Source organism: Stigmatopora argus, chromosome 8 (assembly GCF_051989625.1).
Source record: "Stigmatopora argus isolate UIUO_Sarg chromosome 8, RoL_Sarg_1.0, whole genome shotgun sequence".
In the NCBI taxonomy this organism is placed as follows: domain Eukaryota; kingdom Metazoa; phylum Chordata; class Actinopteri; order Syngnathiformes; family Syngnathidae; genus Stigmatopora; species Stigmatopora argus.
In genome coordinates, this window is record NC_135394.1 from 8,620,985 (window position 1) to 8,633,746 (window position 12,762).

Below are 12,762 nucleotides of genomic sequence, written 5' to 3' on the forward strand. Positions count from 1 at the left end.
AAAAAAAAAAATCTGTCTTTACGGAACTTCATGCTTTAAAAAAAAACGAAAAAAAAACTCATGGAGGTCTTCACTCATCACAGCCAAAAATAACATGCTGCCGGGTGCTGTGTGGTTTTCTGTGATGTGCCCGTCTGTTGTACTTTCTTTCATGTTTTCCACAGTCTGCTTACTTTTACAGTACAGCTTGAGTGCGGGTTATGGTCAAGACATTCATGTTTTATTATGTCGTCAGCATGTTGAAGTCCTTCGCTTAGACTGTGCTGTAATGGGACACAAGATTAGTGTCATTCCAATGTTAGGAAGATCTCATTAGAGCAGGGGTGTCAAACAGGTCCTCTTAGGGCCGCAGTGGGTGCAGGTTTTCATTCCAACTCAACAAGAGGATACCTTTTGCAAGTGTAATCCATACCTGTCAACCTCTGCCGATAACTGCCCTTATAAATGATTATGATTCCCCTTACAAACCCCCCAAAAACCTTACAAACACCGTACGACTCGTACGGTGTTTGTAAGGTTTTTGGGGGGTTTGTAAGGGGAATCATAATCATTTATAAGGGCAGTTATCGGCAGAGGTTGACAGGTATGGTAATCAGTTAATTAAAGTCAGATGCTACTTATTTTAGAAGACACCTGATTGGTTAAAATGTCGGCCCTGGATCGGTTGGAACAAAGACCAGGACCCACTGCGGCCCTCGGCGGAATCGGTTTGACACCCCTGCATTAGAGTTTTCAGAGCAACAAGGTAAATTAAAGTCATTTTTTTTTAAACAAACCCTGCGGTTGGATGCTGCCACTTAAGGAATGATATCATGACTTTTTGTCTTGTCGGCTCAGTGGGAGGCCGAAGGGAGGATATGAGATCAGCGGGAGTTTGATTTCATCCTTTTGTTTCTATAGAGCATGACAGTATTATGCTGTTGCCCATCCCACAACAGTCCAGCTGGTTGTGTTTTAATGGTGATGGTCTTTTTTTTAAGGAGTGCTTTGTTTTTGATAAGTCTGGTGGTGTTTTTCCTCACCAGATTGTTGGGGATTTCCTCTGGCCTTGGAGTCTTCCTGTTATCAGAGCTGTGACTCAGTGAATGAAAAGATTTTTCCGCTGAAGCACCCCCGCTCTGATTACTACATTTTATTGATTTTGGCAAAACTTTTCTTTAAGTAGGAAAGCTCCATTAAGATGTATTGAGTAGTTTTTTTCCACCTGTAATTTCAAGCAGTTGTGGAGTCACTTAGGTGTTATAGCATTTTGAAGTCATGACATAAAGTTATACTTGGCAATGAAAATGCTGAGTGACAAAGATGAAGATGGCGTTAAAGATTTTTTTGCAAACCTCTTGAGAGACCATATGGAGATGCTCTTCTAACATTAGAACCAAACATTCAATCAACACTGGCTGAATCACAATAACTATAGTTGCATTAGTTGTTGGTATTTGGTAGAATGTGGCAAATAACAGATCAGGGAATTGTTGGCTCCTGTGAAATGTAATATATTCCAGCTGATGTGAACTGACAGTTCTAATTGTCCCTTTGTGATGTTGTAAAATCTGAACAACAGCCTGAATCTTTGGCCATTTTCCCTGACAAAGTTCAACTAAAAATCAAGAACCCAGCCCTTCGTCACTTCACCTATCCATAGGGTTTAATTACAGCAATGAAAGGGCAACAGTTATCTCAATTTTGTCACACCCAAGAGCTCTCCAGAAGTAATTAACATGAGCAGGTGATTGATTGAAATAAAGGCGACTTGGGCTCCGGGGCCTGTTGTTACACAGCTGGGTGGGGTGAACTTTGGCCTTGTTGCTTGCACCTTTGTTAACTTTTGTCATTTTCTTCCTGGAACAAGTCTGGTTAGTGATATCGTTGAATAAGAATGCATCTCGGTTGTAAGATAACAACCTTAATACACTCACATCGCTGAAGTTTACACTCATTAAATAGTAAGGAAATATTGAGTGGAGTTTTATAGTGCAGTGGATGAAGTTCTCTGTGACAACATCGACAATACAGCTGTTCACAAGATTAAGAACTTTAGGACCCAATGACTCAGCTTTTGAGTCTTGCCCAAGTTTGTCCAAGATACGTTCCTTTCTTCATTTTTCGAAGAAACCATACATTGAGAAAGAGGTATTTAGTTTAAGCTGTTTCTTTCCAGGCTTAACTACATCCACATTTGCACAACAAGTAAGAAACCAGTTTTTGTATAGTTCCGCGAGCCACGCAGTAGTGATTTTAGTGGCAGCTGGCATCCGTTCCTGCCAAAGTCACAGCCTTGACATTGAATGGTGCAAAGTGTCAGAGCTGCCAGACTGTGCATTTTCAGAATTGTTGGATAAGCAGATACTTAACACAGACCACATACTGTTGTTTGTGTTGTGTTATTTGGCACTCGAGAAGCAGGATAGTGGTGCAATATTACTAAGGTTTGTGGCCAATTCCAGGCCCGAATTCAACAGCATCTGCACTGTTGTTCGTATGCCAAGCCTCATCATTATTTGTTAGTCTCATGTTGTCGGAAACAGAGAGACTCTTACGTCCTGGGAGAAGCACGTCCAGATGCATGTATACTAAATACAAAAAATACAACCTTACAATTCCTTAAGTGCTGGTCCAGGTGAGACACAACTACAACCAATATCTGAGCATGTGTCCTATGACCCACACACATCATTTCCTGCTTCTTTACCGCTCAAGTTGATCTCACACTGACTCCTGTATAACCTCAATAACAGAGCTCAGCATATGTTTTCATTTCCCAAACAGCTCTAAAGAGACGGGGGACGTTATTTTAAACGTATATAGTAGAATGGTTTTATTGCCTTTGGCCCTGCATGACCGCAGGAGAAACTATTGCCAGGTGGCTCATTTTTGCCATGCTTGCTGAGGCAAGCTGATGGATATCTTTGTCTTCACAAAATGTTTAACTTTTGGCTGGTATGAAGGCATGAAACTCTTGTCAGTCTGTTACTGGAAGAAACAGCATTCGCAGAAACATTTATTCCACACGGAGTCAGCTGTGAATAAGTAGTGGTTTTGAGGTTAAGACTGTGTTGGGATGAATCATGTACTATTGTGTCTTCACTCTGCAGGCAGTTCCGTATGCCAGAAGACATACTTCGGTCTTAAATATCCCTCTTTTATTCAATTTCATGGATCGCTAAGAATAAACGAAAAGTAACAAAGCATACAGAGGCAAAATAGCCACTAATTGAAACAATTGCACTTTATTCATTTCATTTAGGACTAAGTTTCTTATTTTTTTGGACCTCCTAGTGACGGGGTCAAAAAGTCACTCACTTTGTTGTTCTTGTTATTGTTGAAAACAACAAGTAGAATTGCTATTCCTTTGTTATTTGTGGACAGATTGGAATGAAATTTGGTAGGAAGTATACACAGTTATTTTATTTGCCAATGAGCAGTTTAATTAAATTGTGGACCTGTTAGGGCCAGGGGTGGGCAATCCTGTCCTCGAGGGCCACCGGGTGCAGGTTCTTGTTCAAACCGATTCAACACAGACAGTTTAACCAATTAGATTTCTGCTGAAACAAGAAGCACCTGACTGTAATCCACTGATTGCACTTCTAAGATACCAGATTGGTGGAAAGGTTTCCTCTTATGGGTAGGAACGAAAACTTGCACCCACTGTGTCTCTTTGTGGAATAGTTTGCCCACCCCTGTGTTAGGCAATACCTTGTTGCACGGGTCATTAAACATTAGCTGTAATGTTTTCTGTCGGTTATCATTTCATTTGAACTTGTTCTGAATACACAGAATTTTACATAAAACCTATGCCCCAGAAATAAACTCTTGCATGGATGTAGGCCTTCGATTACATCATTTTGTTATTTTATTTTATTATTATCCAAGGATCCCTTCCTCCACTTGTAGAACTTACTGCACGTGACTGCTAAAATGGCAGTGTGTAATGTCAACAAAGTCGACCATGCAGACTCGCGCCATCATGAGCCCCTCACTGGGTGGCCTTGCAAGATTGACTGCATACGGATAGGCTTTGAAAGAGTTCATCATCAATGACGCAAACATTGTAAGGATTCAGGCTGCATTCTCATTCCACTCTTGCTGTCATACCAGGAGGACATCCGAGTCTGGATTTAATCTTTTTGGTTTGTAGTAGTTCAGTGTTTTGCCCAATTTTCATCTTATACTCTGTTTCCAACATTGCACAACGTAAGACTGCCAGGGATTCAGAGAATAAGCTAAGTCCAATTGGATTCCATTTATTATTTGGCAGTGTGGCAAACTGTTTCAGACTTCCAACATTTGAAATGTGAGCTTTACACTTGTGACAAAGAACAGTGGGCAGGAGTGAAGTGAAGCCATATTGTATAAGACATATGGAGTATATTATCCTGACAGGTCTGAGTTTCTTTGACTGTGAGGGAGGATTTATCGTATGTTTTTTTCATAAAACATTTCACGTGTTGAGATGATACAGGTTCAATTCTCGGATGCAAGCTGTTTGTTCTGAATGTAACTCCAAGTCCTATCAGTCTTTGTGCAGACAGTATTGGTGCCTAGTCTTCGAGATGTGTGGAGAATGTAGAAGTATTTTGAGTGCTGAGATGGCTCAGTGAAGGATAACCTCCGGCACTATCATAACCCATGCAAGCCACCGTTCATCAGGCAAATACACACACATGCATTCCTTTCTTGTCTGAAACCTTCTAGGAAATATCCATAAAAAAAGAAAGGCATGTAGACAAGATGGTGAAGCAGATACAAAGTTTTAACAGTATAATCAAGGGTAGCTGCTGCACACGAAGTGATAGGGATGGACAATTCTGACAACTGTCCTAATGGTAAAACATTGTTTTCAGCCTGACCCTCTTAATAGAACCTGTACAAGATACTCTCCTAGTTGATCCCTTTATCCACTGGTTTATAAAATGATATCTTTAATGTAATTAAGTAAAATGACAGTTTTACAACATTTCTCTAATAATTTGAATGAAAAGAATGAAACTACCTGGCGACAGTTGGCTCGTAGTAGTAGCTTTGCGACAGTTTAAATGGGTTTGGCCACAAAACGGAGTTGGCCCAAGTGTATGTGTGTGTGGGACTGAATTCCAGTTATCCTGCTGTGTGTCAAAGATGCTACATCTGTGTAATGTGACAGCAACAACAGGAGTCATGTTCATAAAAGGAGCAGACTCGCTTTTAGAGGCCTCTGAATGAGGCTAAAACCAAACTAATCTTAACCTGTTTCACCACTTGGTAAGATTCTAACACTACTACTCATGTTGGCATTCTGACCATTCCTCTAAACACAGTCAAGTATGTCTTAAAAACTTGTTAAAGTAATCTTTTGAGACTTGTTTGGCCATTTTTTCAGATTTTGATAATACTCTTTTTCATGCTTGCATTTAATCCAATCCCATAAACTCAGCCTTTCTTTTTACATGGAAATACTATCATTTTGGTTTCACTTTTCTTAATTATTTCAAGCATATATTTGAAAGATCAACAATTTCTTTTACACGTTTTTATATCCTATTGAGATTGGATTAGATTGAATATTTTTTGTGTTCATTCATTTTATATGTTGGAATGCTAGAGAAGATCAAGATGTCCTATGTTCTCGTCAAAACACGATTTTGACGTTTTTTTCAATTCTCACATTGCATTGGTTTATGTTCTCATTAGATTTTGGCGTCAGGCCGTGTGGGGGAAAGTGATGTCAGTTCATACAGAGTACAATCCTGCTTAACTCTGATCTGACAGTAGATGATCTAGAACCACATACCAGTCAGATGTCATTTGAGATATCCTACAATTGTGGTTGCATTTTTATGTTAAATGCCACTGTATTTGATTTGTTACGACATTTTTGGTTCTTTACTATACTACGCAAATATATACATTAGATTTTTAGCATTGAAGAATGGTGACTTTGTCTTATTTGTGTTCTGTTATCTATTTGTAAAATCCATTTCCCGCTCATTAAAGATACCAAACATTTGATTGCCCAATAGTTTATTATATAACTTAATTAAGTGAATGTGAAGGCCAATCTTAAAATAACAATGGATTTAGTCCGAAATTACACGGAAATAAGCAAAATAATTTCATTTACTAGTGAACTAACACTGTGATCCTTCTTGTTGTAAGGGGCAAATTAAAAAGTAATGAAAAATAAGCAACATGCAATATTTTACATTGCTTTATTAGTGGTTTAGTTTGTTTCTTTAAGTCCATATTCTCCAGAATGTTCACCACGAAGTGGAATATCCCCTGTATTCTTTTGAGCCCCTTGTCCCGGAGTGGGGGGTGGAGAACCTGTAGCTGCACACACAAACACACCGTTGTGTTCAGGTCTAACCCCAAAATGGAAGACAAATAAGTGTCTTGCTTGAGGCTGCACAGAATGCAGGTGAAGCTTTAAAAAAAATCAGTTGCATGGCAGCTCGTATTTAAAAAAAAAACCTTGTTAAATCGTGTCAATTGTATCTCAGGGCACTAATGTGGTTAAAGTTCCACAAAACTTCAATCATCAGCATATTTTGCCTCCCAAAGCAAATATTTTTTTCTGAATTAAAAAAAAATCAGCCACACATAAATGGTGTAATACCCCATGTTTCCACTCTATCTTGATTTTACATAAACTCAGCAAGAGGTATGTTTCCACCCGGCATTAAATGTGTACCTCACTCAGTAAACACAATTAATTTTATCCTGACTGTGTAAAGATAATGTGAAACAACCTTCGACGCAACACTAAACCAGACCAATTAAACACATTTTACCTTTCTCCGTGCTATGTGTGGGTAATGGGGGCTCCTCAGGGTGAGAACTTGGACTGGATGAATGCTAGCATTGTCTGCACACGGATTGCCCCACACTAACACATTCACACTCTAACCTTTCGGTCCTTATTGTGTGCATTTGTATTCTTAAGAATTAGCAGTTACACACCATCTCATGCTGGCATGGCTAGTGGAAAGGCTTAGTAAGTCCACACTCATATGAGACCTTTGACCTCCAAATGTTCGCCCCAAAGCAAAGCGTACTTTTAGGAAGTCCCCACATCTTGACTAGTGCTTTTGGGAGAAATAAAACGTGACTTGGTTTCCTGTTATCTCCCTCGATGTTAACATTTGCGCCTTTTTCTTGTATTCCGAAGCTAAATATAAACATTAAGATAATAAAATATCAATTATACGTGATAGTTGTTTATTCTCCAACGAGACTAATATATTTTCATTATATTTAGCGAAGGAGATTTGGCGAGCTTGGGAGTGGATGTGAATTTTTATGTCAGCTCTGAAGAGTTTCCTGTTTAAAAATATTTGTGGGTTTTTGTGTGTGGGGCCTATCCCTCTTCTGTATACACCTTTGACAAATACATGTAAAGCAACGTGAGTGAGACACAGCACAACTGTGTGCCAAAGTTTTCATTTCCATTCCAAGAACAGACACCTTCACGTGAAAGGAAGCAGTTGTGGATCAGCAAATAGTCGCGTCAAAATAAGACGCCAGGCTGACCGATACTGTTTTTAGTTCTTGGGAGAAAAAAGTGTCTGTTACTGTTTTCCAAGAGAGAATGTGAGTGGGATGGCGGGGGAGGAAGACATTAGGGTCTATTTTCCACCCTGTCTGCATGGCTTTAAACATTCACACACCTTTTTGTGGTTTCTAACACAAAGCGGCTCTTTAAGGTCTTCAACCTGCCCAGGAAGTCCAGTCAGACATGGTAAAGACGGATGCTTGGCTTGGGGCACAGTAGCTAATGGGGTGTCAGTTTGCTTTGGGAAAAAGGAACATTTTCTCCCAGAGTGTGAACCCCCTTGCTGCTTTAAGAAGCTGTCACGGGAGATGGAAAGGAAGCAGCCATTTCCCCTTTGACCGATATGATGTCAGCTACAAGGCAGACACGGCTACAGATGCTGAAAAAAAATCGCCTTTATTAAGATGGCTCGCTGCATATTGCCTTATAATGGATGTGAACTAATAAATACGCTCAAGTACATTAAATAGACCCAAGTGTTGACCAACCGATTATACTGTTCTTGGAAAAGAGGCTGAATAACAATTCTTAGAGGTTCTGAGTCACACAGTGTCCTCGGCAATGTTGTAATTGTTCAATGTGGATAAGGCCAGGTTTTCAAGTTGTAAAATGCCAAATGAATCCCAGCTTGAATTTGCCGGCTTTACTTAGCATGCTTGGACAAAAACTGATGTTCTTGCACAACTGCAGGAATGCATTTGTACCCAAAAGTCTTCATCCATCATCGCAATACTTGGGAATGCTTTTCGGATAATTATGCCTCTTCATGCGATCCCCATTACATTGTAAAATTAGCTTAGGGTTTTTTAATTACAAAAAAAGCGACCTGCATGGCATTTGAGTTACGTGTGCGTATATGAGAATGGATTCCATTATTTTTACTGAAGCAAGAAACATTAAAACCTTTATCTTCATATTCAAATATCACAATTGATGTTTACTTAATTATTTAAAAAAAATATATGTTGTTTTTATACAGTACATAGACAGACTTTGTAATAGTTTGCTCCTCACAGTTAGGTACAATTTGGTCCATCTATTCATCCACTACCGTTTCCCATTCAATAAATATTGGCATATATGCACATTTTCATCCTATTGGCCTTAAATACCCCCACAATGGATTTCAGGTTAAATTAGAATAGTGTGTGCTCTTTCTGACTCAATTTTGCCACCTTGTACAGGAGAAATGCATGCTGAAACATATTCAGTCCAGGTGACTGAGGTAACAATTTCGCAACATTCAATTTCTTTTCATCATTGGATGTCTTTTGCTTTGGGCCAATAATTATCTGCTCTTTGTAACACTTTTTCAGCGACCTAAATGTAGTTAAAAGCTCTCCTGCAAACTGTAACGGAATACCGTTTGAGAAATTAAGAGTGAATAGTTATTATATCGATAATCATGCTATAACCATTTAGAGAAATACAGTAGGATTAAGTAATGTTCAAGCCATACTATTAAGGCAGAATGTTATGTTTAGCTTATGCGACTATTGGATACATTTCAATGACATGTTAATTTGGTGTATAATCTCCAACAAATTCATTGTCAATATCTTATATATATATATATATATATATATATATATATATATATATATATATATATATATATATATATATATATATATATATATATATATATATATATATATATATATATATTATGTGTGCACACTCAGTTCTTTTCCCCTTAATAAAAAAAACAGCAGTTGCAGACTTATCACCTTGGTGTGACTGTTGTCTGGCACATTGGCCATGGGACAGCCGACAGCCCACGTCAAAGAGAGGTTTGAACCAGTGATGGAAGCAGCGTGGGCTAGTCACGCCTTGTGTCTTCCCGAGCTAATGAAAGAGGCTTTCTCGTGGCGACAGCGGTGAGGCCTTTTCCAGAAATTCCTTAGGCATGACCTTATTGGGGGAACACTGTGGCCTAGGGTGGGGACAAGACATACAGAAAGAGGCCACTGTGTAAAGCTGTCAGCAGTAATGGAGAGATTAAAGAAATGAGAGGTTTGATGGGAGGACACGTGGGCATGCAGCTTTCACCCATGACCTCACCAACGGCAATTTGGAGGGCTTTTCTTCCACTCTTTGTGTACAAGATATATACTGTGTTTTACCATATTTACAAAAAATGGCATGGCAAGTTCATTGTTTGACTCTTGGCTTATGTCAATTTGCACTGACAGTTAAAGTTGTGTTTGGAAAAATGGATCATCTTGACAGAAGTAGTTAAAGTGTATGTATGTTAGGGTGTCGTGGTTCCAACATGCTAAATCAAACAGGAGCTATTTTCCTTTCTTCAAGGAATTTTCCATGAATCACTAAAGTTCTCGGTGGGAAGACAGTGGAGTCTTCAGCAGCCATTTCAGCAAATGTTCCTTTAGCATGACACTCATTCTACATGTCGCTGCCAAATACTAGTGCCAATCATAGCTGCTACTGTACTGTTCTGTCACAGATGAAATGGGGTACGTGAAGCGTGAATTAATGATTTATGTTGAACTTGGTTTTTGTGTGGTTTGTAAACCCGTCTAAAAGTCAAAGTTGGAGTTGTTAGTCTTATTCTGATTTAAAATATGGTTCGGAGTAAAACTAAATCAATGTTTTAATTAGGGCAAGCCTTGCACTTTCTGTAACTGAGAGGATGAAAACATATTTCACAAGGACTATTTTAAAGCCGGAGTACTTCCCAGAGATATGAAGTGGAAATGCTCTTTTGTGGGGGAGTTGGTGGGATCCAGGGCAATTATTTTTAACGTCGTTATTGCATTTTATCATCCTAATCTCTCACGTTAAGATTCCTCTTCCTGAATCATTTCCCTGGAAAATAAATTAAAATGTTTTACTGGCTCCTGCAACATTGGCGTTGCCACTTCCCAGTCTCTCTAGTGATTAAAAAAAACATGATTTTCCTTAGAATTATACAAGTCTATACAGTGATCTGTAGTCGATGTCATGTTATCAGCACATAAGAAATAGAATCACATTATCTCTTTTTGATTAACATATTTGACCGTTTTACTCTTCTTTGCCGTTTTATACAAAAAGACTTTTCAAAGTTAATTTCACTCTTATAACCATATAAATTGTCCGATTGAGGTCCTCTCGGGACTCAGATGTTAGTATTGTTGTCAATGTGAAAATAAAAGTGACTAAACATTGTTTAGCGCTAAATGTGAAAGAATGTTTCTGCACTATTCAGCATGTACTGCTTTACAAATGACGCCCAATAGGCATCTATTGAGGATCAAGGCAGGAACTGATGTCTATTAAGTCAGCCGGTAATACCTGGGTTTGGTCAATAGTCAATTGTGGGGCCACTTTGAAGTGGTAATTGATACTGCGTCAAAAGTATGGCCGCCATGGCTTTCTATAGTCTTCTCGGCAAGCAATACCCTAAGGCGGCAACTGATTCCAAGCCTGGGCGAGGTACTAAAATCATTTCTACATTAACTCATTTATTTTAGTTGTCCTAGGTTGTAAGACAATGAGGCTGATGTTGGCCTCTGGATATTGACTTCTCTGTGTTAAGCGGGACAATCAGATAAGGCTGCAGTATGCTAATGTGTTTAGACCTGTCTTAGAATGTCAGAGATACTCATGAACACGTGTCAAACCGATTCTGCCAAGGGCCGCAGTGAGTTCTGGTCTTTGTTCCAACCGATCCAGTGTTAACTGATTACACTTGCAAAAGGTATCCTCTTGTTGAGTTGGAATGAAAACCTGCACCCACTGCGGCCCTTTGAGGACCGGTTTGACACCCCTGCTCTTGAAGATAAAATGTGGCATTCTCTCATCTTCACATCTGATTTACTGCGGCAGCAATAAACGTTAAAAGTTCTGATCACAAAAGGAAATCATTATTAATTGCTGTAGGTTTTTTTTGATCATTTGGTAGTTGGAAGTAGCAACCATGCTTAGGTTTGGCATCATCACTTTGTCTACATCAAGAGTTGTATTGTAACACCTTCATGGAAGTTCAGCACTTCTGACACCCATTTTGACCTTTTGGAGGGAGGCAAAATGTTAGTGGGAATACATGCTATCATAGAAAATAATAATCACATCATGTGACATTTTTTCTAAGACATGCACTAACGCCTTGCTTGGCATTTGAAGAATGGTGATATGTTTGACATTCAAACTTAGTACTTTACAGACTTGTTTGTCGAGCACATCCCACATCGCATTGATTAAAGGCCAACCAAAGCCCCCAATTACTTACTTTGCTTGGAGCTCAGCTGTCAGATAAAAGTATGAAGAAATATGTCATCCAAACTTAGGTTTGCATCTGTCATCATTCTATAGGAGTTACCTAAGTGCTTCTCCAATGCAGCCAAACAGTTAACGTGGCTGTTTTGTATCTAGTAGAGCCTGCTTCTGTCTGTCTAGATGCATTTAGTGTCCTCCCATAGGGCTTTGCATGAAATGATAACAATATAACCTGTGATCTGTATTTAACCATGAATGATATATATAAATACAAACTCTCTTTTCCCGGGCCAAAATGCCAAATTATCTAAATGTTGTTCAATTGATGTCCGTGATAAAGTCTCAATTTCTATTTGTGCAAAATCTTTGATGTAAAGGTTTTTTTTCTGATCTTATGTGTTTCTAATAGAAACAATGGCATAGTGATACAAACGTAAAGTGTCAAAACACAACTTGGTCTGCTTGAAAAAAATGATTTAAAGTTTGGCACATGATCAATAAACATTTTTCAAATTCTGAACAGACAAAAGACTGCCTCAAGTTCAATTAAAGTGATTGCATTCAAACCATGGGGCTTTCTTTCATCTGAGCATATTTCTTCTTGGCTGCGTATAGATGTTTTTGCACAACCACAAAAAAAAGGATTTCTTCACGCCTGGACCCATTTGCTTTAGAACTGTCATTGTTTCTTATGATAATACAATAAGTTGACTGTTTCTCACTCTTATAACTCTGAAAAAGAGTCGCATCTCTGAAAATTTAATGACCTTTCTTACTCTGTTGTCCTCTAGCTGAAGCAACCCGACAAAGCGGCGGCTGCTGCTCATACCTACTTCCAAGCCAATCCAGAACATGTGGAAATGAGTGAGAATCTCGAGCAGTACAAAGATCAAGAGGGTGTCAATGAGCATCACTTTGTCGACCGAGAAGCTCGACCTCACCAGGTAAGAGAGGAGATATTTGGATGTGAATATGCCATTATTCATTACCAACTTCAAACTACTATCTGTCAG

The 12,762-nt window shown here is 38.9% G+C and overlaps 1 protein-coding gene across 1 annotated transcript in view; it reads left to right on the top strand.

The window, feature by feature from the left end:
• p3h2 (prolyl 3-hydroxylase 2) overlaps positions 1-12,762 on the top strand; it is a 37,545-nt gene that overhangs the window by 9,737 nt on the left and 15,046 nt on the right. The window contains exon 3 of the mRNA XM_077607820.1: positions 12,541-12,693. Within this exon, the coding sequence (XP_077463946.1) occupies positions 12,541-12,693 (153 nt within the window). The remainder of the gene's footprint in view (positions 1-12,540; positions 12,694-12,762) is intronic.